At 41.8% G+C, this 24,925-nt stretch overlaps 1 protein-coding gene across 3 annotated transcripts in view; it reads left to right on the top strand.

The window, feature by feature from the left end:
• SMARCA2 (SWI/SNF related BAF chromatin remodeling complex subunit ATPase 2) overlaps nucleotides 1–24,925 on the top strand; it is a gene marked incomplete at both ends in the record, with an annotated part of 188,879 nt that overhangs the window by 99,677 nt on the left and 64,277 nt on the right. For all 3 annotated transcript variants that reach the window (XM_080709568.1, XM_080709567.1, XM_080709566.1), the window contains 4 exons: nucleotides 5,598–5,761; nucleotides 8,669–8,896; nucleotides 12,645–12,722; nucleotides 18,492–18,710. In XM_080709568.1, coding sequence (XP_080565694.1) covers nucleotides 5,598–5,761; nucleotides 8,669–8,896; nucleotides 12,645–12,722; nucleotides 18,492–18,710 — 689 coding nt within the window. The remainder of the gene's footprint in view (nucleotides 1–5,597; nucleotides 5,762–8,668; nucleotides 8,897–12,644; nucleotides 12,723–18,491; nucleotides 18,711–24,925) is intronic.

The following is a 24,925-nucleotide window of genomic DNA, read 5'->3' as shown; positions in this document are numbered from 1 at the left end:
TCTTCTAAGAGCGAGATTCTGTTCTCCATGTGGTCTAATCGGTTGTCTGTGCTTTGAATTGAGGCCTTTACTTCATTAATTGCATCCTTTATCTCTTTTTGGCTCTCTCTGAGTTCTTTTCGAAGCACCTCTATTATTTCTACAGTTATTTTCCTGATTTGATCTTCTAGAAATCTCTGATTTTCTGTTTTATCGGGTTCTGATGTTGTGGGGTTGTGGGCATTCATTGCTCCAGTGTTATTCCTCTTTCCCAAGATTTCAGAAGTTTGTGCCTTCTCTGGGTTCTTCCCTTGGGTCACTATGACTTCACTTAAGTTGCTCTGTATCTCGAGTCTGTAGTATCTCAGACCCCACTACTCCTTTACTGGGTTGTATCACAGAGTCTCCGACCCAGAGAGTCAATAGAGGCTGCTTTAGACTGTGGGGGGTGCCAGGTTGCACGTTCTCCTATGGTGTGATATCTCTGCCACCACCACTCCCCCACTGGGTCAAGTCCCAGGGAGTACAGTACTGGGATTTCTCCTCTGTGGCCCGCAATTTGACTCACTGTTCTTGAGTATGCAGATGTAGCTGTACTGGACTCGGTGAATTGGCTGCTGCTGCCGCCAGTGGCAATATGGCGCCGCTGCTACGCCCTCGGCCGTGAGGCTGGCGTATTTCTTCTTGGTTTTGATTTCCACTCTGAATCCCTGCAGCGTGTGCTGAGCTCAGCCACTGGGAGCTTTAGATGCTCCCTGCACCGAGAAATCCTGCCTGGCTGTTCCGCAGCGGCTCACCTCGGCTTGTTGTAGCCGTCAGGTGAATTCGCTGCTGCGGTCGGCAGTATGGCGCTGCTGCCGCGTCCTCGGGCGTGAGGCCGGTGTATCTCCTCTGTGGCTCTGAGCTCTGTTCTCAGACCGCTTTCTCTCTGGAGCCTGGTGAATTTTTTGTTTCTCTGGTGATGGTGTTTTCTGGCTATGAAAGGCACTGATTTTGTGGTAATGGAGATTGGTTGTTAGCGGGGCTCTTAAGCCCCGCTTTTCTTGGTCGCCATCTTCCCGGAAGTCTAAGTCTCCTGATTTTAAGAGTGCAATGTAAATAGCATGTCCTAAATGTTAGTAAGCAAATATGAATTTAGTCGTGTTTCTGAAACTACTTTTATGATTTGAATACTGGCCACAATATTTGAGAGATTAATGCTATTATGGTTTTCATAGTATGGCAGGTGAGGATGAGTGGTAAGCAGGAGGAGGGGGTAGTTTACTGCCAGCCTGTATTTAATCTCTGAGTACAAAGAGCACAGTACTGCTAATACCTGTTTTTATCTAATGCGGTATTAATATTGTGAAACAAATGGGAAAGTTAAAGTTTATGTTCCATTGGAAGGGTTCATTTTACTTTCAATCCAACATTTTGTCCCCATTTTGCCATTAATTAGATATAATTGGAAATATATCAAACTCAGTCTTCCCAAGTGTTTTTAGTGAATTCTCTGTCAGCCCGTTACTAGTTTTTAAATGAGCTCTACCATCTGACAGATTTTATCATTCAAAACCCTTTTACCTCTTCTTGCAGAAGCCACTGAGAACTGATGATTGGTTAAGTCAAAATTCATTTTGAGTTTGTCTGTAGCTGTATTACCCATAGCCCACCTCCACCACTCTTCTCTTTGCATCCCTCTCTGCCTCCCTCTTCTTCCCCGGGTTACCTCTGCTCAGGTGAGGGGCAGCAGGACTTTATTCTCCCCTGGATTTATAGCCGCCCTTGGGTGTCCTACACAACTCCTCTTGGCTACTCTGTGGCTCTTCGTTTTGAATCTCAGTTCTCTGAGGACGGAAAACCTCGGAATATTTGAATCTGTAAAACTGGTAGAAAGTGATTTCTTTGAAACAAATGTTTCATGTTTGAAACATGTTTCATGTCCTCCTGCCAATCTCATAAGTTCTTAGTAGTATGTTGGTTGCTGTCTTTTCTGTTAATAATAGTACTAGCAAGGGTGCAGTGGCGGTGACACACACCTGTGATCTCAGTAATTGGGAGCTGAGACAAGAGGGTCACAGACTCAAGGCCAGCCTCTCAGCAACTTAGAAAGACCTGGGGTTTTTTGTTTTGTTTTGTTTTGTTTTTTGCAGAACTGGGGATCAAACCCAGGGGCATTCTACCTCCAAACTCCACCCGCAGCCCTGTTTTTTATTCTTATTTTGAAACAGGCTCTCACTAAGTTGCAGAGGGCCTCATTACATAGCCAAGGCTGGCTGTGAACTTGTGATCCTTTTGTCTCAGTCTCTCAAATACTGGGATTACAGGTGTATGCCACTATGCCCAGCTAAGACCCTGTTTTAAAATAAAAATAAAAATAAAATAAAAAGGGCTGGGAGTGTGGTTTAGAGGTAGAATGCCCCTGGGCTCAATCCCCAGTACCGAAATAATAATAATAATAATAATAATAATAATAATGAGAATAATCCTAACAGTTAATGTTCATGGTACACTTATTACATGTGAAATACGTCCCATCTCTGAAATAGAATTTGCTTGTCAAAGTGACAACATTTTAAGAATGATTGTGAACTTCTTCAGTTTGATTGAATTAATTAATGGAAAATGACAAGGAGCTAAATACAAGCCAAATGGGCCTCTCGCCATTTTGCCAGCAGAGCCCTTAGGAGACTTACCATTAGGTTCAGAGAGGTAAATTCTTTCCTTGGTATTATGGATGAATGAAGAAGACTGTACAGGCTCTTTCCCACTAGAAACAGCAGCCATTCATTTGAGGAATGGTCAAAATTAATACCCATATGGATAATTCAGTACTCACCTTTCCAGATACACTTCTTCCACCTCTTTCCACTCCATCCCCTCGTTGGTAAAATGTCTTCAGATTTTCACCGCTGAATTTAAAGTCTCAGTGTGTTCAAGGAAGGAAAAACCACTTGTTGACAGCTAAGCAGGTACTTTCTGCAGATTAGGGTTGCACACATAGACTGAGCTGCAATTTTTTTTATTGTTTTTGTTTTCACTGGAAATGATTTTTGAGTGAGAACTAGTGGTGGAGTTTCATCCCAGAAGATGAAACTTTTCAAGAGTAGCTGAGACGCAGTTAAAATTAGTAATCATGAAAGTCTGTGAGTGTGTTCCTTCTGGCAAGTTTTGTGATTTTCAGAACAATTGCCCTTGTTAATAATTGCATTCATATAATTGATTATGTTCTACATCAGAGTCTAAAAGACCATGAATATGGTGCTCATGCTGAGCACAGTAAATTCTGTGCACCTGCAAGGAGCTTTTGCCTTTGGATAAACTCTTAAATGTAGTTTGACTCTCCCTGAGCAATACTGAAAAGATGGCTAATGATCAGAAAAGATCTTGACTTGAGAATCTTTCTGGAATAGAAATGATAATCCAGCCAGGTGCACTGGCATCTACCTGTAATTCCAGCAACTGGGGAGGGAAGAGGATCACAATTTCAAAGCCAGCCAGGGCAATTTAGTGAGACCCTATCTCAGTATAAAAAATAAAAGGGCTGGGGATGTAGCTCAGTGGTAGGGTGCCCTTGGATTCTAAACCTTATAATAAAAAATACTATAGCTTTGCATGGAAAAAATGTTTGAATCTCGTTTGCTTGCTTTTATAAATTGTCAAGTTTCCAGCTATTTACTCAGTTTAAATACACAACAGATATATGGTGGATCTGTTTGCTGGAGGTATCTGGCACAGGGCCTGAGAACTCCAGTGGCTAAGTAACGTTGAATTTCCTTTTGTTTTTCAGTGTTTTGTTTTGCACTAAAAGTTATTTTTTCCCAAGTAGGCATATTCCCTAGTTTTATTTATATGTTAAAACACGTGATCATTAACAGATTATTTTTCATTAATTAAAACCATTGAACCTCTACCCTCAGAGTACATAGATGCAATTTTTATACTGTGCTATCAGAAAACAGATTTCATTACTTCTAGAAGCCTCATCCTTTCTTCATTTTAGATGGATTTTCCCCCCTTTGGCTTTTCCTTCAGTTGACGGCAGAGAATAAATATGGTAGCCATTAATCCATGTAATTTTAAACAAAAATATTGCAACTGGAAAGTATATAGAGAGAGGTTTCATGGCTAAACAGAACATGTCTTCCATTAGCAGAGTGGAAAGATGGCTCACCAGGATCTTAGAAAGCCAATTTTAGAAATAAAAGATTTTCGTCTTTGAGACCTTACTCTACAAAGCAGGCTAATGTTCCTCCGTTCCTCCTCCTCTAAATTTCTGTAATTCATTGTGGCAGGATTTGACCAGTTCACCAAACAAACAAACAAACAAAATCTAATTTAGGAAGTAAGCCAGGTCTAAAGAAGGTTGCTTCACTAAATGAGGAGAGCCCCCCAAAACTCCTTGTTCCTTATCCCCATTTGCTGTATATAGGGAACTGATTTTCTTCCCTCCTAGGGAGAATAAATTTTTATTTTTACCAAATATGAAAAACAGATTCTCCTTTGTTTAGGAGCATGACTCTTATAGGTAACTTGATTCCTTCAGCTGGAGTCCCTTAAATGTTTTAATCCTCTGAAATAAATTGCTGGTATATTTTCATCCTTAAAAAAAGAACAGGCAGAAATAATATTTGTATAGCAGCCAGTTGGGGAGTATCATGTAACATGCACATATATTTCCCATCAGCCTAAAGCCCTTCCCAGAACTCAGCCTCTACCATTTCCTAGTGAACTGAACTCAGATGGAATACTGGTGGGTTTTTGCTTTTGCTTTGGTTTTCCCTTCCAGGATACATTTCATGAAAAGGTCGGGTTACATACATCACGGATGGATCCTATGTGATCGAGTGGCTAGTTTTGAATGTGAGTGTGCCCCTAAGTGAGCTCAGCATCCAGGGCTTGGTGTTTTCTGCTGACCCACCATTTTGGAACCTCACCAAGCCCCATGGTGTGAACCACCCCAGGGTTTAGCATGCTGCTCTGCTTGATTAGTTTTGGGTTAGAGCCTTTGAACGCACTAGAGCAGAATGTTAACCTGAGAAGCAGAGTAAGGGATTCATTTTTAAAAATGTATTTTTGTAGCTTCAGGTCTTACTAAGAGAGGATAAAAATATTCCACTAACATTTTATGTTCTTAGCATACCAAGCTCCTTAGCAATCCCAACCGTAAAGTAGAAGAGATGAACTTTTCCTTTTGTTTTCAATCTATTGGCATAAATAAATCCTTGCTGTAATACCTATCAGCAAAGTTACTTTAAGCCATTATAATAACCATTTTTAGGTACTTGTGTGTATGTGGGTTTTTTTTTTAAATTAATTGGTGTTTTAAAGCACAGAAGTAAATCCAGGAAATGTTTTCATTAAGTCTTAGATTAGGGTAAGAATGCTGTAGAATTTGTTAAGTTGCAAAGGTACCACTCATAAATGTTTAAACACTCTTTCTCCCCCCCCCCTTTTTAAATTGCAAAGTGTTCAAAGTTCCTTTCAAAAGTATGAAAAACCTGGTGATTACCTAACCAACATTTAGAGCATTTTGAGGAACCTGGATGTATTTCTCAAGGAAGCAGGCCTTTTTGTCTAGTTCTCTGCCATTTTCAGACAGGAGTTAATTGGCAAATTTATTTTTCTTATCCCCTCAGGCACCACCAAGTCTGAAGATCGTGCTGCTTTGCTGAAGAAATTCAATGAACCTGGGTCCCAGTATTTCATTTTCTTGCTGAGTACACGAGCTGGAGGCCTGGGCTTAAATCTCCAGGCCGCTGACACTGTGGTCATCTTTGACAGCGACTGGAATCCCCATCAGGTGGGCAGATCTGGCTTAGGCATCCATGCCTCACTCTGGAGAGCAGCTGAGGGATTATCGGTTTCATCACTCACATATATGGGGCAGAGCCAATTTCTAAACCACTAGGCCAAAAGAAATGGCCTGGCCGATTATTACAGCTTTCCTCTTATCTCCCTCAGAGCATATAGATAGTAAGGTGTCACACACAAAATTTCAAAGAGCTCAAGATTGGGACAGAAAAACTGAGTTTCTGCTAAGTTTGAATCCCATTGCCTGGGATTGCTGCAGAACCAATTACATATGGTGAAAGATAAATCAAAAGTGTTCCAAGGACTGAGGTGGAGCTCATCGGAGTCCTGGTTTTGATTGCCAACACCAAAAATAAAAAAAGTTCCAAAATAATAAGAACAACAATAACTAACACTTGCCCTACCCCTACTCTGTGCCAACCCATTCCTGTACATTGCTTTGTTTAGTTTCTAAACCATTCTCAAAGTAGTTACTATTGCTATTTGCATCTTTACACTCAAGGAAACCAAGTCCTAGGCAGGTTAAGAGATTTCCTCAAGCTCAATCAATTTGTGAATAATAGTTAACTTTCTATTTTATGTGTTTTGTTTAGAATCGCCATTTAAAAATATGAAGCGCCTAAGCCAAGTATGGTGGTGCACACCTGTAATCCCAATACTTGGGAAGCTGAGACAGAAGGAGGATTATAGGTTTGAAGACAGCCTCAGCAACCCAGCAAGACCCTGTTTCCAAGCAAAAATGTTAAAAAGGGAGGGGCTGGGAGTGTCGCTCAGAAATAGAATGCCCCTGGGTTCACTACCCAGTAACACACACACACACACACACACACACACACACACACACACACACAATGGAGCTTCATTATTATGTGTTCTTTTTACCAGAAAAATTTGGAGTTAGCCTTTTAATGGATACTTTGATAATATAAAAAAAACTACACTGAGCTGGCCATGGTGGTGCACGCTTATAATCCCCGCGCTTGGGAGGCTGAGACAGGAGGATCGCACAGGTTTGAAGCCAGCCTCAGCTACTTAGGAAGGCTCTCAGCAACTTAGGGAGACCTTGTTTCCAAATAAAGTATAAAATAGGTCTGGGGTATAACCTGGAGGTAGGAAGCCCCTGGGTTCCACCCCCAGTACCCCCTCCTACACACACACCAAAAAAAAAAAAAAAACCACCACACTGAATGGGTCCTTTATGGCCCTGGTTTCCTGCATTGCTCTGGGAGGCAATGCACCTGCCTGTAAGAGACTGGGTGAATGGCATTTGTCAGGATTTAACTCCTTGGAAGCCCTTTCCCAGCAGGGGCCTTGTGTTCAGGTAACTTCACACCTAATCAGGGTGATGAAGGTTCAGACCACTGAGGAAGACTCAGAAACACTGAACAATCCATTTAATAAATGCAGCACATATTTGTCATAACCCCGCTTCCCCTGGTGCTTTTGACCTAGGGACTCACAAGCTCACATTCCATATACTTCTTTTTTTTTTTTTTTTTTTTTTGAGGGTCTGGGAATGGAACCCAGGGACATTTGACCTCTGAGCTACATCCCCTGCCTTATTTTTTATTCTTTATTTTGAAACCGGGTCTCACTAAGTTGCAAAGGGCCTCTCTAAGTAGCTGAGGCTGTCCGCAAACCGTGATCCTCTGGTCTCAGCCTCCCGAATGTTGGGATTACAAGCGTGCGCCACCACGCCTGGCTTCCAAATACTTCTCTAAGCCAGAAATACTAACTTTTGCTACCTTCCAAATGGACAATTAAACTCTGTGTAAACAAAATGAAGATTAAATAATAGCCATAATCTTATTACCTGGAGATAAAAATACTGTTAGTATATTGATTTGTCTTCTTCCCACCTTTTTCTTGGAGTGGATAAATATACACATATAAAATTACAATGTACACATACTAATTTATTTTTTAACTTCATTGTTATCATACATCTTTATGAGGTACAGGATGGTAGAGATATACATGCACACATCACTCGTTTAGCTTTTCTCCAATTCCCATTATATTCCCTCCCCATACATACTCATTCACAACTTGTCGTTTTCACTTACAGCTTGTTTTATTAAACCTTCTACAGTATGATTTTTGTTTCAGCTGTACTGCTACATACACACATTATTTCTTCAACCAGTCTGTGATTGTTTATTGTTTACTTCTGCTTTTTAAAAAATTATAAGTAATGCTAAGAAAGTATAGTCTTATTTATAAATCTTTATGCATATCCATGTTTATTCCTTTAGGATAAATTTCCAGGAATAAAATTTCTGAGTCAGAGCTATACTCAATTTTAAATCTTGGTACATTGTGCTAAATTGCTCGCCAAATTTCTTTCCTAAAAAGTTATCACTTTACTACCCCTCTCCTCCAGCAATCTTTTTTTAAAATTTTCTAAACTAAAGACTGTGTTTATGATAAGGTTGAGTCCCAGAAAGTTGGCTAGCCAAGCAACCACTGTATAATGAATGTGTGCATGCATGTATATATAATGCATGTATGTATATTAAATGGATGTTTTAAAAATCATCATTAACACATCCCACCAAAGAGAAGGTAATTTGAGCTAGTGTCTGATAATTTTGACATCAAATGCATTGGTTTTTGTTTGCATTAGGGACTAATTCTAATGGTAAACCTATAGGAAAATGAAAATATTCTTAAGATCTGAGTTTGAGAACCCGAGATATTATTTCAGTTGGCTTGGTTAATTTAAGCACAATCTTCTTCAACTAGGAGTGACCTTGAATTTTTCTGAAGTAGTTTGTGTACTCTAAAAATGTAAGCAAAACTTACCTGAGTCAAGAGGGGCTACATAACCCTCCCACTTGTTGGCTAGGCTGATCCGGGCACCTTGGTCCTCATAGCTCGTTGTTTTTGCAAACAGGATCTGCAGGCACAAGACCGAGCTCACCGCATTGGTCAACAGAATGAGGTCCGGGTGCTGAGACTCTGCACGGTGAACAGTGTGGAGGAAAAGATTCTTGCAGCCGCAAAGTACAAGCTGAATGTGGACCAGAAAGTTATCCAGGCGGGCATGTTTGACCAAAAGTCTTCAAGCCACGAGCGGAGGGCGTTCCTACAGGCCATATTGGAACATGAAGAGGAAAATGAGGTACTAGAGGAAGCCAAGTTTATGAAATCAAACAGTGACCTTTTGTCTCTGAAGGATTAAGAATAGCCCCTTTGTTCTTTAAAGAATTTCCTGGGCTGGCACTAATTAAAATGAATAAATTAGCTTCTATCTCATATCCCAAGCATAGAAAAGCCTCTGAAACTTACCAAATGAGTGTCTTGAAAGCTACTGCCTGAGGACCCTCAAGGCTTAGCCTGTGATCCTTCCAGGAAGGAACCACCAAGCATGTTTTACTGTGTTGTACATGCTGCCTCCTATGGGACGGATACAGAACTGCAGGGAGGATGCTTAGCTAGAGCAAAATCAGCCAGGTGAAACACGGCAAACCTAGAAGGGTCTCACCTTACCTTTCTTCCTTCCGTCTTCCAGAGCCTTCTGGCTCCATTGCCTTTTGGTCAAGAATTGGCAGCATTTCAACATGTTTGTAGAACACACCCTTAAAGCCATCTTTAGCTCATTTAGTTATACTTGAACTTGGAAAGCATGACCTTAACCTCTACTTAAAACTTATAAGAACTGACCCAAGTCTGAGAAAATACTGGTTAAAAAATCTCTTTAAGCCAGGCGTGGTAGTACATGCTCGCAATCCCAGCATTCAGGAGGCTGAGACCAGAAGATTGCGGTTCGCAGACAGCCTCAGCTACTTAGTGAGGCCCTCTGCAACTCAGTGAGAACTTGTTTCAAAATAAAGAGTTAAAAAAAAATAGGACTGAGGGTGTCGCTCAGAGGTCAAATGCCCCTGGGTTCCATCCCCAGACCCGCAAGAAAAGGAAAAAAGTCTCTGTATTTGCCAAGGTTGTGCAAAGAATGTGTTCTTATATTTCTTTTAGGGAATCTTTGGATTGTCTTTGTGTTTTTTCCCCCAAATTTAGTTATTTTATACTAAGTATTCATTCTAGGTCCAAGATTGTAACTCAGAGATAGGGTACTTAACTTGCCTAGCATGTCCAAGGGTGTAGGTTTAATCCCAAGTAACTGCCAAAAGAAAGAAAAAAAATAATTCTAAAGTGGATTTGAAGTAGATTTTGAAACATATTTATAGGGTCTAGAAAACTACAAAATACAAGCACCAGACCTTACCATAAAATGGTCCGGGAATGGACAAACTTGGCTTTGTGTGCCCATGCTGATAAATTGAAGCATAAGCTTACCTTACATATTCACATGCAATACTATTTTCATTTCATATATTTAGTTATGATTTGATTTTGCCTTAAGTAGGATGTGTTTTTGAAGTCTTTCATACTTTAAGAACCCAATTCTTTTAAAGACCTCTCAAACATTTTTTCTGAAATGAAGCTAAATGTGAAATAGAGGGGGACATTGAAGGAATTCTGAGATGACTCCTTTGCAGATGGAGGAATACTTTGGTTTTATGCCTCCTAATCTGTCAGTCTTATATATTTGGTTAGTTATCTTGAGTCCCATGAAAGTGACGAATAGTATATACAAATGTGCACACACACACACACACATTTAAATGTTCTTATCTTAAATAATTCACTATTTCTAATTCTCGAAATTGATTGATACAGACTTGGCATCAGATGGTCAGGTGATTTTTGTTATTGTTTACACACTTGGTTGTTTCAACAAAACCACCCTGATGGGTGAGATAGACAGTCACAAGGCAGCTTTGGGCAGAACCGATGCGTTTTCGCCGCTGTGCTTTTTGTCGGCCTTATGAAAATAGTACCTGGCATGGCTTAGATGGCCCGCAAGGAAGCCTGCGGTGTCCCAGCCGCACTAAGCCACAAGGAGATGTTGATCTCTCCCTGGCTGAGGATTGCCAGGTGGGCCCTGAAGTGGAATCCCTGCCAACAGCTTCTAGCTGTGAACAGCCCTGCCAGGGCTCGACATCCTTGCAGGCCACCAGCGAGGCAGACAAATGTTACCACTTTGGAGGTGGCCTGTGTCCTGGTGTTCAGACGCCTGGTGACACTGATAGACAGCAGGCAGTGGCTCTGCTCCTGACTCCACACAGCACAGCTGGCCATTCCTGCAGCTGGCGCATCATGAAGATTTCCTGCCAGTACATAAGAGAAACTTTTCGACTTGGGCCGGGAATGTTTAAGGCCTCCTTGTAGAGGTGATGAGAGGGTCACACGTAGTGCTAGTGAGATGTCAGGCAAAAGAGGACGTCTGTTCACCAAGGAAGCACTAACCAGACTCTGGACTGTGAGGTCTCAGCCCACGCTCCAGCTAGTCTGTGTCTTTGTCAGATGAAATGTAATATTTAGACAAATTGACTTTAATCAATATGGAGGTGAGCTGGAATAGAAGGCTTTTCAGCAGTAATTATTATCTTGAATCATAAGTTTTTTGTTTTTTTTTTTACTTTATTGAACTGCACTGGTTTCTCACACTTATTAAGTTCCTGCGGTGCATAAGATGTTGTCTTGGGAACTGACATCGTCATCTCATTTAAGCTGTGTTCCACTCATATTCTTTGTGTAAAACAGTTGCCTCATTTTGAACATATGATTTGTGTAATTGGATGTTTGAAGTTCTGTGTTTTCCTCTTTTTTCCCTCTGCTGATACACTAAAATTCCCCATTGGATTTTTAACCGGCCCACTCAGCAGATGATAAAATAATTTTGGAAAATAAGTCCTATAAGCCGGGCGTGGTGGCGCACGCTTGTAATCCCCGCACTTGGGAGGCTGAGACAGGAGGATCACACGGGTTCGAAGCCAGCCTCAGCTACTTAGTGAGGCTCTCACCAATTTAGTGAGACCCTTTTTCCAAATAAAATGTAAAAAAGGTCTGGGAGTATAGCCCAGAGGTAGAAAGCCTCTGGGTTCCACCCCCAATACCACCAAAAAAAAAAAAAAAAAAAAAAAAGAAAGAAAGAAAGAAAATAAATCCTATAGTATATGCCCAATTTTTAGAATCATTTTTTTAAACCGTGGAAATCATAGGATAACATTTCTGAAAAATTTGAGAACTCAGTTTCTGAGGAATTAGCAGAGAGATAATGGGCCTTTGTTTAACATAATATAAAATGAACATTTTAACCCATTGCTTTTCATTGCTTTCTAGGTTTCATTTAAGTTACTTTAATTAGATTTGGTTTTGAGGTTCTTTTTTTTTTTAATTGATGGCTTTTGAATTATCCCAACCACGGCTATAACCATTAGCAATAATAGGTCGTATCAAATTATATCGATTAAACATATCTAAAAGGTTACATATTTGGCACATATATATGATTTTGTTTTTTGGTCTTTCTCTGTGCTTAGTCACAAAGTTTCACATGCTCATGTTTTTGGTAAGGCTTTGAAAAGAAGCAGAATTATTTGTGGTAATGTCAGTGGAATTAAACGAAATAAAGTAGTTTTTCAAGTGGATTTTCTTCTTTAAGTTTCATACCCCTCTGTAAAGTAGATGTCACTCCCATTTTATGGATGAGGTCATCAAGGCGGGGAGACATTAAGTAACTTGTTTTAAAAGTAACAGAATCAAGATACACACCCAGGAGAGCCAGAGTTTCTTAGAGTGCAGCACATTTCTTCTCAAGCAGATTTTGCTCTGGGAAGATGGTTTGAATAGCTTGCAAAGTACCAATGGCAAGTACTGAATCCAGGGACCCTTGTCTTTCCTTCATGGCTTGAGGAGTGGAATGCCCTCTGGCGTGGAGGATAGATTCCCCTTCCTTACTTATACCTCTCCCCCACTGTCCAGCCTCTCCTCTAAAGCCTGTTCAATCGTTCTGTTTCTAACTCCAGGAAGAAGATGAAGTACCGGACGATGAGACATTGAACCAAATGATTGCCCGGCGAGAAGAAGAATTTGACCTTTTTATGGTAATGTTGCAGACAGTCGTGACAACCAGTGCCTGCCTCCTCTGTGCCTTTGTCTGTTAGCTGAGGTGCCTGGAGCCCTGTGCCCTGGCAGGACTTCATTTGTGAAGCCTGTGCCTTTCCTTCAGCTCAGTCTGCAAACTGGCTGGATTTAGCCTGCAGACATATTGTGTTTGGCCCACGCTGAGTTTTTTTAAAAAAATTTTGCATTTGTTGCCAACATAAAAAGAATCCTGATTTCTGGCTTCCCTTGAAAAATGAGATTGGGCAGTATCAGGCCCACGGCTCTGTGTGGAAACAGTTGGCCAGAGCAGAGTAGCAGCTGCACCCTCTCTCTGGACAGACCGTGTGGTCTACAGCTTACCATAGACACCTCTACACCTCGGTGTTTCTAATCCCAGGCCAGTGTCGTTCAGGAAACCTGGCCGGCTCCTGGAGGCATTTGAGATTACAGCTGTGCCCTACCTTGTCTCTCTACTGGAACAAAGCAAAATATGCCCCTACAAAGAAGAGGGGAGCAACGAGAACCGCACACCTAAACCACACAGGTGTGCGTTGCTCTCCTCGTTGCTGCTTCATAAGTACAGGGGGACCTTCCACATGTAAAGTAGAATCTTCATTTAAGGAGCAAAACCTCCTGGATTTCACTGGTACAAAACAGGCATAAAGGAACCTTGGCATGTGAGAGCTTAATGTCTGTGGCTTCAACCTGGAAATTCTATCCTGCATAGCCTGTATAATTTACTGAAGCCGGAATTTAATTTACGTGTGAGGTCTGCTCTAAACCAGTTTTGGTGGGAAGCAAGCCCCTAGGCTGGTGAGGAGACTGCGCAGTGGCTCACAGTGGTGTTTGCTGCCTTTTAAGGCTTTTGATGTATTTTTTTCCCATCTATCTTCAATGACCAGAACAGCGCTGGGCACATAGTAATCACTTAATAGATATTTATTGAATGGGTGGTGATACTTGCAAAATTCAGGCTTCATGAAGATGTCAGAATAGAATACTAGATGCAAAGAAGTTTCCTCCAGTACGTGCAATCATTTTTATTTTTATTTTTGGTATTAGGGATTGAATGTGGGGGCATTCTACCTCTGAGCTATACCCCAGCCTATTTTTTTAAAAATATATTTTTTTTTACTTTGAAAAAGGGTCTTGAGAATCTTGCTCAGTTACTGAGGATGGCTTGGAACCTGTAATACCTCCTGTCTCAGTCTCCCAAGTACCGATATTGCAGGTGTGCACTGGTATGCCCAGCTCAATCATTTGATCTTCATCAAAGCCATTGTGACTGACGTCAGTCAGAGAGTGAATCAGTGTAAGCCATAGCTCTGTGGCTGAATGCTGCAGAAGTACCAAATTGGAATGCTCTCAGGTCTCAAATAAGCAAGATCTGCTTGAGCATGAGGAAAGCGCTCAGAGAGAGTAGATATATTGGAGATGCTGTGTCTGAGGATGGAGCTACAAGGTAGAAATGCGAGAGGCATGTAACCAGAAATTACAAATTTTCAAGAAAAGCTGGAAATCTGTTTTTAATATGCAGTCTTTGGATTTCAGAATGTTTGCAACTAAATGTAAGTCTTTTAAAATTATTATTCTATAACACTGCAGGCCAAGCAAAACATAACTGTAGGCCAAATATGACCCAAAGGGTTTGCAGTCTCATCTTTGAGAGTGGAGCTGCAGCTGCGTGGACGCTTAGGTTATTGTTGAGATTTTTGTCTAGGGAACACTGATTGTGTCCACACATAATGATTCACTGTAAATGACCATTAACTCTTAAAAAAATAAAATCCAGGTAGCCATAGCAATACCTCCTGAGCTCCTAACCTGGGATCTGCACCTGCCCTGCCCTCCCCTATTCTCCCCTCCCCCAAATGCACCACCCTACCCAGGTGAAGCCATTTTAAGAGGAAGGGCAGTAGGAAGACTTAACAGCCGGTATGGGGCATTCATAAAACCTAAATTTTGTAACTCTTACCCTTGGTCATTACATGTATAAGATTATTCTCTGTTTAGGGAGATTAGGGATACACATCGGAAACAGACATACCTTCTCTCCTTGAGGAACTTATTAAAATGCGGATGACTGGGGAGCTGCGAGGCCCCAGCTTCACTGATTGGCAATAATTTAGCACTCATGACACCAGAGTGGATAAGCTGTCTGCCATTATACAAATTAGATTAGGCCCAGAGGTGGAGAGTTCAGCTGCAGCCCTGAAAGAGGGGGAAAGAAAATGTCTATTTCCTTACTTTGGGGCTACATATTTGTAAAAATTGAAAACCTCAGGAAAAAAAATTTTTTGAGTGTTTGCCTAAGACAGAGGCTTCTTTTAGCCTGGGAAGATATTAGCACACAAAGAATGGGCTTAACACAGGTGAGACAGGTCAGAGAGCTTATTTTGGTGGGCACTTTGATTTTGTGAATGTTCATGCTCATTTCTTTTCTTTTTTTCTTTTCTTTTTTGTGGCACTGGGGATAGAACCCAGGGGCCTTCTATCTCCGGGCTATACCCCTGATCTATTTTATATTTTATTTGGAAACAGGGTCTCATTAAGTTGCTGAGAGCCTCACTAGGTAGCTGAGGCTGGCTTTGAACCTGCACGATCCTCCTGTCTCAGCCTCCCAAGTACTATAATTGCAAGCGTGTACCATCACGCCCAGCTTCATGCTCATTTCTTAAAGGCTGGCTTCTATTGGGATTGTGCGGAATTTAGTTTGGTTTAGTTTTGTAAACTCTTCTAATGGGCCAGCGGCCTGTGGACAGGCACCTCCACCAGGGGGCAGGAAATCAAACTTGAATCCTTGCCAGCCACTCTGATTAAAAAGTTGAGTGAGAAACAGGAATGGAATGTGAGCTAGAATAAATCTTTAGGTTTCAAACATTTAAAAGGTTTCTCCATTATTATAAAGGAATTACTTTTGTCTATAAAATTAGTACAAACTTATTTGATTCTTTATCATAGACACTGTGAACAACAGAGGATAAGTAGATAAGTTTAAGTGAAAGCTGCCTTTCTAAACATCTGTATTGTTTTCTCCTAAAAATGTGATTTGGAGAAAAGTTACCTTCTATACTAATTACCCATGAGTTTCTGCCTAAAAGATTTTTTTACAGCCTCAGGTACATATCTGAAACATTTTGCTAATATATAAACAGTAGGCTTTCAGATGCTATTTCCCCTACAAAGGCAAGAAATACTTTAAAAATAATTGTGCCTGTGAATAAAAGATTTACAATCAGGTCTCAGGATAAATGCATTCATGTAGTAATTGAATAAAAAGTTGGTCTTTTCCCGAATATTGACTTAAGATTTCGTTCCTATATTCTGCAAGTAGAATCTCTGGAAAGAAATGAAGATTTAGGATTTTAATGATTTAAAATCTTTAAGAGCCGGGCGTGGGTGGCGCACGCTTGTAATCCCCGCACTTGGGAGGCAGAGACAGGAGGATTGCACAGGTTCGAAGCCAGCCTCAGCTACTTAGTGAGGCTCTCAGCAACTTAGTGAGACCCTGTTTCCAAATAAAATATAAAATAGGTCTTGGAGTATAGCCTGGAGGTAGAAGGCCCCTGGGTTCTACCCCCAGTACCACCAAAAAATAAATAAATAAATAAAATTTTTAAGGATTTTTATCTTATTTAATTGCATCTGTCTTTCAAAAAGAAAAAAGCAAATCCATAATTTGCTTGTGTGTGTGTGTGTGTGTGTGTGTGTATATTTTTGGGGATCGAACCTAGGGCCTTACACATTTAGACAACACAGTACATATATAATTTGCTTTTATATCAGAAAATATTTTCTCAATTGTGAAAAAAATACATACACTAAGTAAATTTACAATCATCGATGTCAATAATGGTAGCAGTATAACCAAAATTGGAGTGGCAATATTTTATCATCTCAATGTATAACATTAGCAAAAAAGTTTTTTCTTATTAGTTATCTAATAACTTGTGAGGTTACCTCACATAACCCCTCTTTAGACGGTGCTATAAACAAAGCATCCTCTATGTGCTAATTATGAGGGTTTGGTGGATCTCATTTCTGATACTGAGCATTAGGAGACAGGATTAAGGAGAGTGTTGCAAGCTAAGTATAGCACATGACAGAGGATGGCCACATTTATCTACCAATGGGACCTAGGCATGCCCTAAGCTTACCCCATCCTGGAAATATAATGATTTCCAAAAATGTTGAAGCATAGTTTTAAGGATCTTTGACCTTTAATTCTTAAACTGGTTCTAGAGGTCATAGTTGAGTTCAAGTAGTAGATACTTAGTTTACATTTTATCAGTTTAGTTTTTAAGGAAAAATTCCATTGAATCCCAGTTTCAGTACGGTAGAACCGAAGGAAGAGGGAAAAGGTAAATAACTTAATGATTAATGGTCTATTTGATTGTAGAAATGATATATCTCTTAAATGATCTCTATGTATGTAACTAATGTGTATAAAACTCAGTGACAGTTTTGTTTTCTATTTTTTTAATCGATCAAATTGTTTAACCATAGCTTAAAACCAAGTATGTAGCACTTGGTTTATTTACAAGTGAACTGGATTTCTGAAAAGAGAGCAGGAGATGGGGACATTCACACTTGGAAGGTTGTGAAAGGAAGCCACTTCACGTATAACTTGGTCATTTGAGATGAGATGACCTCTGGGGTCTATGTCTCTGAAGAGTAATATCTTCATAAGAGCTAAACTTTTAAAAGGTAGAGTGGAGGAGTATTCCTCTCACGGTGCCTGCGGTGCATTGAAAATCCAGTGCATTTATGACAACTGACTAGGGCATTTATAACCGCTCCACATATGTGGGTGGCTATTCTGTAGTGATACCTTGAGTCAGTTTTTCCCCCTGATTACTTAATTAAAGCATGAGCCCCCTCAAATAAAAAGGAATGTTCTTTTTTTTTTTTTTTTTTTTTTTTTGGTGGTACTGGGGTTCCTGGAAGCCCTTCTACCTCCGGTATACACTCCCACGGGCTACACTCCCAGACCTATTTTTTAACATTTTTATGTGGAAACAGAGTCTCTTAAGCCAGCGAGTTTGGCTCCGAACCAGCGCGATCCTCCTGTCTCTGCCTCCCAAGCACGGGGATTACAAGCATGCGCCACCATGCCCGGCTCCACCAAAAGGAATGTTCTTAATGAACTTTGTCTTCGCTGTGCTCAAAGAAGTCTTTCAGGATAGCAACAAATTATACAGCCAGGATTCATATTTTTTAAGATGCATCACAACCTTGGAATTTTTCTCACAGTTACTTAAAGGGAAGCTTCGCACACATAAAAACTAAGAAAAGGGAATTCTTAATGAGTATTTTTTACTCACCGGGCATGGTGGCGCACGCTTGTAATCACCATGCTTGGGAGGCGGAGACAGGAGGATCACGCAGGTTCGAAGCCAGCCGTGCTGGCTTAAGAGACAGTTTCCAAAAATAAAAATGCATAAAGTAAGTCTGGGAGTGTAGCCCAGAGGTAGAAGGGCTTCCAGGAACCCCAGTACCACCAAAAAAAAAAAAAAAAGAGTAATTTTTAAATGCATCAATATATTCAAAAGATGGGTACAGAGGACAGGAAGGGATTTGACTTTGTGGAATCTCTCCCCAGACACCATGCTTTAGGGATGAGCCAGAACAACTCATCCAGGATAAAAGAGACTGAGAGGGCCCCGCAGCCACAGGAGATAACTCCTGGAAGTCGCAGGTGCTATAAAGTCTGTGCTTTCATACAGACGCCCCTATCCCTTGGGTGACCCGTGCGTTCATCTCTGCAGCGTATGGACATGGACCGGCGGAGGGAAGATGCCCGGAACCCGAAGCGCAAGCCCCGCCTGATGGAGGAAGATGAGCTCCCCTCCTGGATTATCAAGGATGACGCCGAAGTCGAAAGGCTGACCTGCGAAGAAGAGGAGGAGAAAATATTCGGGAGAGGGTCTCGCCAGCGCCGTGACGTGGACTACAGTGACGCCCTCACGGAGAAGCAGTGGCTCAGGGTAGGTGTGGCTTTCTTTAACTTGCCCCCTGGTTGGAGTGTCGTTGGTGTCTTGGAGAGATCAGGAGCCTAGAGCTGGAATCTTTTTCGGGAATGTGTCGCTGATGTCGCTGATGAAAGTAGAAGACAGTCATCCTGCTGATGGAGTGGAATCATCCCACACTTCAAGGCAGTGCTTAGAATTATAAAAGATAGTGAATTTTTTTTTTTTTTTTTTTTTTTTTTGCCAGAGCAGAAGGGGCCACTGGAAACACAGGGTTAGGAGAGTTAGGAGACCCGCTAATGTTTTCTGACCAATTAATTGCCTGGTCATGGCTCGCTCTCTCAAACAGAACCAGAATGGGGAAGAGGGGGCCTTAGAGATCTTTTTAATTGTTGCCCCCTCATTTTGTGGTCTTTAATCAGGGTTTTGGTTCTGTAAAGTCTGCAGAGAGAGTCTGGGACAGCGTTGTTTTCTACTTGTGCTAGTTCGTAGGCCCATTGTACATTTTGATCTAGAAAGTGTCTTTGTACTCTCTTGGTTTGTGATGAGGGAATTGACGGCCAGAGAGGTGAGGTGACTCTTCAGGACACAGAGCTGGATAGAAATATCAGAATCAGTGGGTGCCGATGCATTAATGTGCTCGATCTTTGTCTTGATCTGACCCGTGTGTTGAAAACACAGATTGGAGCCTGGGACTGGGTTCACTGATGTTTGGAAATGTTATTTTAGAGTTTGTTTGTGTTTCTTCCATTTGGAAAAATGGTGATTTCTTGATTGTCTGAAACTCTTAGCAGTGTTCCTTGGGGAACAGAGAAATATCGAAATGCTCATATGGGAACCACATGCATGGCAAAGCCCGGGTGACCCTTTCATTGGAAGGTTCAGGTTTACTTTTTTTGGTTATTTGGAGCAGACCTAGTACCTTGACAGGCAGAGCAACCTGGTGCATGAATTCCAGACAGGTCCAGTAAATGGGCACTGGAAATAGTAATGGTAGTTGGGTAAACACCAAACAAAATAGAAGCTACTGCTGGGAGTTGCTCATGTTCTCAAAAGGAAATAGATCCCATCTTGAGGAGTGAGGGTGTTAGGACCCAGGTCCTTAGTAGGCAGGTGGGTAGAAAGGTACATCAAGGGCCTTGAGATAGACATGAAAGGCAGACAGGGCTCATCGCACTTGAGATGTGATTTACTCAGGGTGTTGTGTGATGAGCGGGATGTGACCTGAATTCCAAAAAGACTGAAGTCTGCAGGATTCTGGAAAGAGAGACTTAACAAAGCGTTGCTCATGTCTGTGGTCAGACAATTACCTATAAAATGTAACTTTTGTGTGGCCACATCACTGTCATACCCTGGCATATACTCAAGTGGCCTCTAGGGTTCTATGCATTTCCTTTGTTTCATTATTGATGATGTTGTTGTATAATTAGGGTTCAGTCTATAAAAAACCCTTAGGTTTTTGTTTGCTTTATAATCATTTCAGAGATTGAGAAAATTTGGTTTCCTTCCTCTTTTTTTTAAGCAGTAAAACAAGGTCTTGGAATGTTACTACAGGAGACTAAACAACCATAATCGAGGCCGACATTTTAGAATTAGTGTTTTGATATGAATAATCTCCAAACATCACAAGCAAAATAACCCAGGCCATTGGGTAAGAATGTAGCTAAACTTAGCCTCTTTATTAAAATAATCCTTGGGAATTGCTCGTAAGAAAGATAACATTATCGTCATAGGAAGTTTTCAAGTTTAAAACATCTTACAGTTTTCTCTTTTTCATTCAGCTTATATCGTGGGTTACACAGTGCCTAGCACATTATAGAGACTTACTGAATGAGTGTGAAAATAAAAGTGTAATCTTCTGAAAGTAGAAAGTTACTTACCAGTAATGTTAGAATAGCAATTTTCTTTATAGTGTGTCTAATAGACTCCCTTTTTATCCATAGCAGGCAGAGCTAAAAATGGAAAGCTAGTTTGTTTTCCAGAAGCACACTGTAGAAGTTGGTATATGTAGTTTGAACCTTAAGGTGTCTTACAACATGCCAAGCCATTCAAAAAGGGTGAAACTCTTCTCAGTAGAGCGTCATTCTAATTTTTTTTAAATCAAGCTTTTAAAAAAACTCTATGTCCATATTTCCTGTGAGCTGGCAACTCGCTATGAAGCAGGATGTGAGATTAATGCAAAACACCCTGTGGTCTAAGCACTCAAAAGAGATACTCAGTATCGTTTTTTTTTTTTTCTTTCTTTGTTTTGTTTTGTTATTCACCAGTAGAGATCTTGCTTAATATCAGCATATTACATTTTTGTTATAATAAAAAAACAAAATTCAAGGGGTTCTCATGTGCCTGGGTGTGAAGAGATGTTCTCTGCTGGCTGATGATCGAACATGCTGAGCAAAGCCAGCCAATGTCGCTTTGAAAGGGAAATTGGAGAGGACTGTCGTGTAAGAAATGCTCCAACGGGGCTAAAATAATTCTGTTTTCCTGGCAATGTTGTACAAAGGCTGTTTGGCTGAGGCATAGAAGATGCATAGAATCCCAGAGTTGGAAGGCAGCTGAATGGAACAGCTCCCATCCCGTGTTTAAATGGCATTCTCTGCTGTCCCTATGCCAAGAGGCTGGCCACCCCTCAAGAGAAGCACACTACCTTTTTGTCTGCACAGCCCCTCTGGTTCAAGGTCAGCCCGGATTGTTCCTCTTCCTCCCTTTAGATGGAATCTTCTTTCCCTATAGCTGCTCCTCGCTGGCCTTGATTCCGCTCCCCAGGCTGAGCAGAACAGTGTGTTGTCTGTCTTCAGCATCGCAGCCCCATGGATAAAATGTTTCAGGACTTATGTTCAGTCTGGAAGGAACAGCCCTGCCATCCTCTTTCTTCTGAACTTTCTTTCTCCTCCGAGGCCCAAATCGATTGCTGCCTCCTTTGGGGCCTTGGCAAACAGATCCTAATGGCCTTTCCACTCTGCGCTCACACATTTGCTTATCTTTCTATCACAGCTTATTTCCAATTTCCTAGTATTCTTGGTCATTGTCACCCTGCCCGTTTTCCCAACTAGTTATTCATGTGCAGATAATAAGTGCCCCCCCCATTACCAATTTGAAATGGTGGCACTGGATTGACATAGAATATAGAACACAAGCTATGTTTACTATTCTGCCAGAACACCTACACGTAAATGCATCCTATCCGTGGCTCTATCTGAAAGAATACAAGCTTATTTCTCACTCACACAAAAGTCCTGGTAGGTAAGGACAGTGGTTTCCAGGAGGTCATTGAGGGATCCCTGCTGCCTGGTCCTCTGCCAGCTCGGGTGTCTCCATCAGGAGCTAGAAGTGGAGGAAGCATGACACACTGGTTGAGGAGCTATATGGGCATTTCTGAATGGTTACACGTCACTTCCGCTCACACTCCACGGCCTAGAACTTGGTTACGTGGCCACTGCAGCTGCAAAGGAGACTAGGAATTGTGGTCTGGCTGTGAGCCCAGGAAAGGAAGACTCTGGTGCGTAGCTAGCAGCCTCTGTATCAACACCCTTAGGTTAAATATAAGCGATACTGCTGTTTGATTTGAAAAAATGTGTTACAGTTTCATCACAGACAGGTTTTATTCTGTAGTCATAGTATGCTAAAAATTCCCACAGTGTCCTTAAGAGAATCTGTTTAGTTGGAGGATTTAAAAAAGTATTCTTCTGTATTCATAATGTTTTTAACAAGGAAGTTCATGATTTCCAACACAGCTCGGGTTTTTTAAAAGAAAAAATATTTTCAGTTGCTTTGAAATCCCTGTTTCCATTGGTACTTAAATGTCTCTGGTGGGAGCCAGAATTAGGTTACTTCACCATTTTGGGAGTGGACAGTTCACCACTCACTCAGCGGGTGAGCTGTTTCCTGGGGGCTGCCATCCTCTGTCCCTTCCCTAGATAGCATCTGGATAGAGCTGGAAACTGGTGTTTCAGCACGGCCTTGAGGAGGGTCTCCACAGGTCTCAGTGCAGGGCATCTGGTCTGCTGCTGTGGCACCCGGAGGTGTTGATGTGTGGCTGGTCCCATCTCGTGCTCTTGGAGACGCTGATGACGTGTGCTCTTGAGGTCTCGGGCCCTGGCCACTGTCTCCAGCCAGATGCGGTTCTGCATCCTGACATCTCATCAAGAGCCCTGGCCACTTTGGTCACACGGTGCTTTCAGCTCTTTTGTGTCTACAGACGCTTGACTGCATCCTCCATCCCATGCTGGACCGTCTAGGGAACAGTGGAACTGGCCCTTTCCTCAGCATTTGCTAAGTCACCACTGGAGACTTGAAGCTCCTAGAATCTGCAGGATGGGTAGGCTTTGAAACTTTCCAAAATGAGCAACTCAAAAAGCCTTAAGTGTACATATGTAAAAGTTTGTGGCTGTCTGAGCACAGCAAGGGACCATCCCAGAGCCTTGGAAGGGGCTCCTGTGGGACGTGAAGCTCAAGCATACTTGGGATGCTTGGCTGATGTGACAGAAAAGAATTTTAGCATGCACCAGAAACACAGACTGGGGTTTACTTAGAAAAGGAGTAAATATACACTCAAGGGAGAATGCAGGCCACCCCAAAAGTGAAAGAAGCCTTTGGAAGTGCAGGACTCTTCTTTTATAGGGGACTTTCATGGGGGAGCGGTTCACGGAGGTATGTGAGGGTGACCCCAGTCCAGTAGTCACAAGGTAATTTGGGGTGTGCCAGTCATCTTCCAGGTCCTGGCCTTAGCAGTCTCATCAGTAGGTATGCATTCTGTATAAGCTGTTCAAGGACAAAAATACCTTGTTCAAGCTAACAAGACCCAAGGAGATTGCTTGAGTAGCCCCAAAGAGATTGCTTTCCGTGTGACCCATTGTCTGATAAACAGATACCGCCCTAAAGATGGTCAGGAGTGGTAGTGGTCATGGTCACTTGTGAATTCCCCAGAAACTCTTGGGTCTCCCTGGCCTCGTCACAAGCTTTTACTTTTTCTCTTTCTTTCTTTTTTTTTTTTTTTTTGTGGTAGTACGGATTGGATTGAATTCAAGGGCATTCTGCCTCTAAGCTACACCCACAGCCCTATTTTATTTTACTTTTTAATTTTTATTTTGAAACAGGATCTCACTAAGTTGCAGAGGCTGGCTGTGAATCTGTGATCCTCCTGTCCTAGCCTCTCAAGCATGGGATTATTTATTTATTTATTTATTTATTTATTTATTTATTTTTGGTGGTACTAGGGATTTAACCCAGGGGGCATTCTACCTGGGAGCTATACCCCCAGCCCTATTTTTACTTTTATTTTTATTCTTTATTTTGAAACGGGGTCTCCTTAAGATGTGAAGGGCCAGTCAGTCAGAACGCCCTCCAAAGTGTGCTTGGTGTGGGTCAAAGGAAAGGCCTCATAGCAGGGGACTTTGCCTTTCATCCTGCCAGGGCTCTGTGTGGCTCTCCCAGCACAGCCGTGTAACTGAAGCTGGCCAGGAACCTGTGCTCTTCCTGTCCCAGCCTCCCACGTACTGGGATTATAAGCATGGACCAACACACTCAGCTAAGTACTGGGATTAAAAGCATGCACCACCTTATCTAGGTACAAGCTTCCATATTAAACTTATATTTTACTTGTTTTCCCTTGTGTCTCCTTTCTACCTATTTTTTCTATCCTACATCAGCTCTCCATCAGAACACTCTTTTTCTTTTTCTTCTTCTTTGATTTTTTTTATTTTTTGGTACTGGGTTTAAACCCAGGGGCATTCTACCTTTGAGCTACTCACGCAGCCCTGTTTTATTTTTTATTTTGAAACAGGATCTCTCGAGGTTGCCGAGGGCCTCACTAAGTTGCTGAGGCTGGCTGTGAACCTGCGATCCTCCTTTCTCAGCCTCCCAAGACCTGGGATCACAGGGGTGTGCCACCACGCCCGGCCACCTTTGATCATTTTTAGTGCCTCTTTCTCATGCTCCTCTCTCCATCCTCCCCAGAACCTCAGGTTTGCACCCTGCAGGGAAGTGTTTCATTCAACCTCAACCACAGATTAACGCCAGCACTCACTGCTCAGAGTTGGCACAGACCCTGCAGGATGAAGGGCACAGTCCCCAGCCAAACGGCCCTTCCTTTGACCCACACCAGCCATACTTTAGAGGTCCTTCTGACTGACTGGCTAAGAGGTTAGCTAAGTACCTCTTGCAGTTACAGTTTCCTTATGAAGCATACAGATCAAGTGACTCGTCACATGAAGAGGGGCAGAAGGGGAGGTGTGGGA

Source organism: Muscardinus avellanarius, assembly GCF_963383645.1.
Source record: "Muscardinus avellanarius genome assembly, chromosome: 13".
NCBI classification, from domain to species: Eukaryota; Metazoa; Chordata; class Mammalia; order Rodentia; family Gliridae; genus Muscardinus; species Muscardinus avellanarius.
Note: the sequence above shows the minus strand (reverse complement) of the source record. Positions and strands in the feature narration are given on the sequence as shown.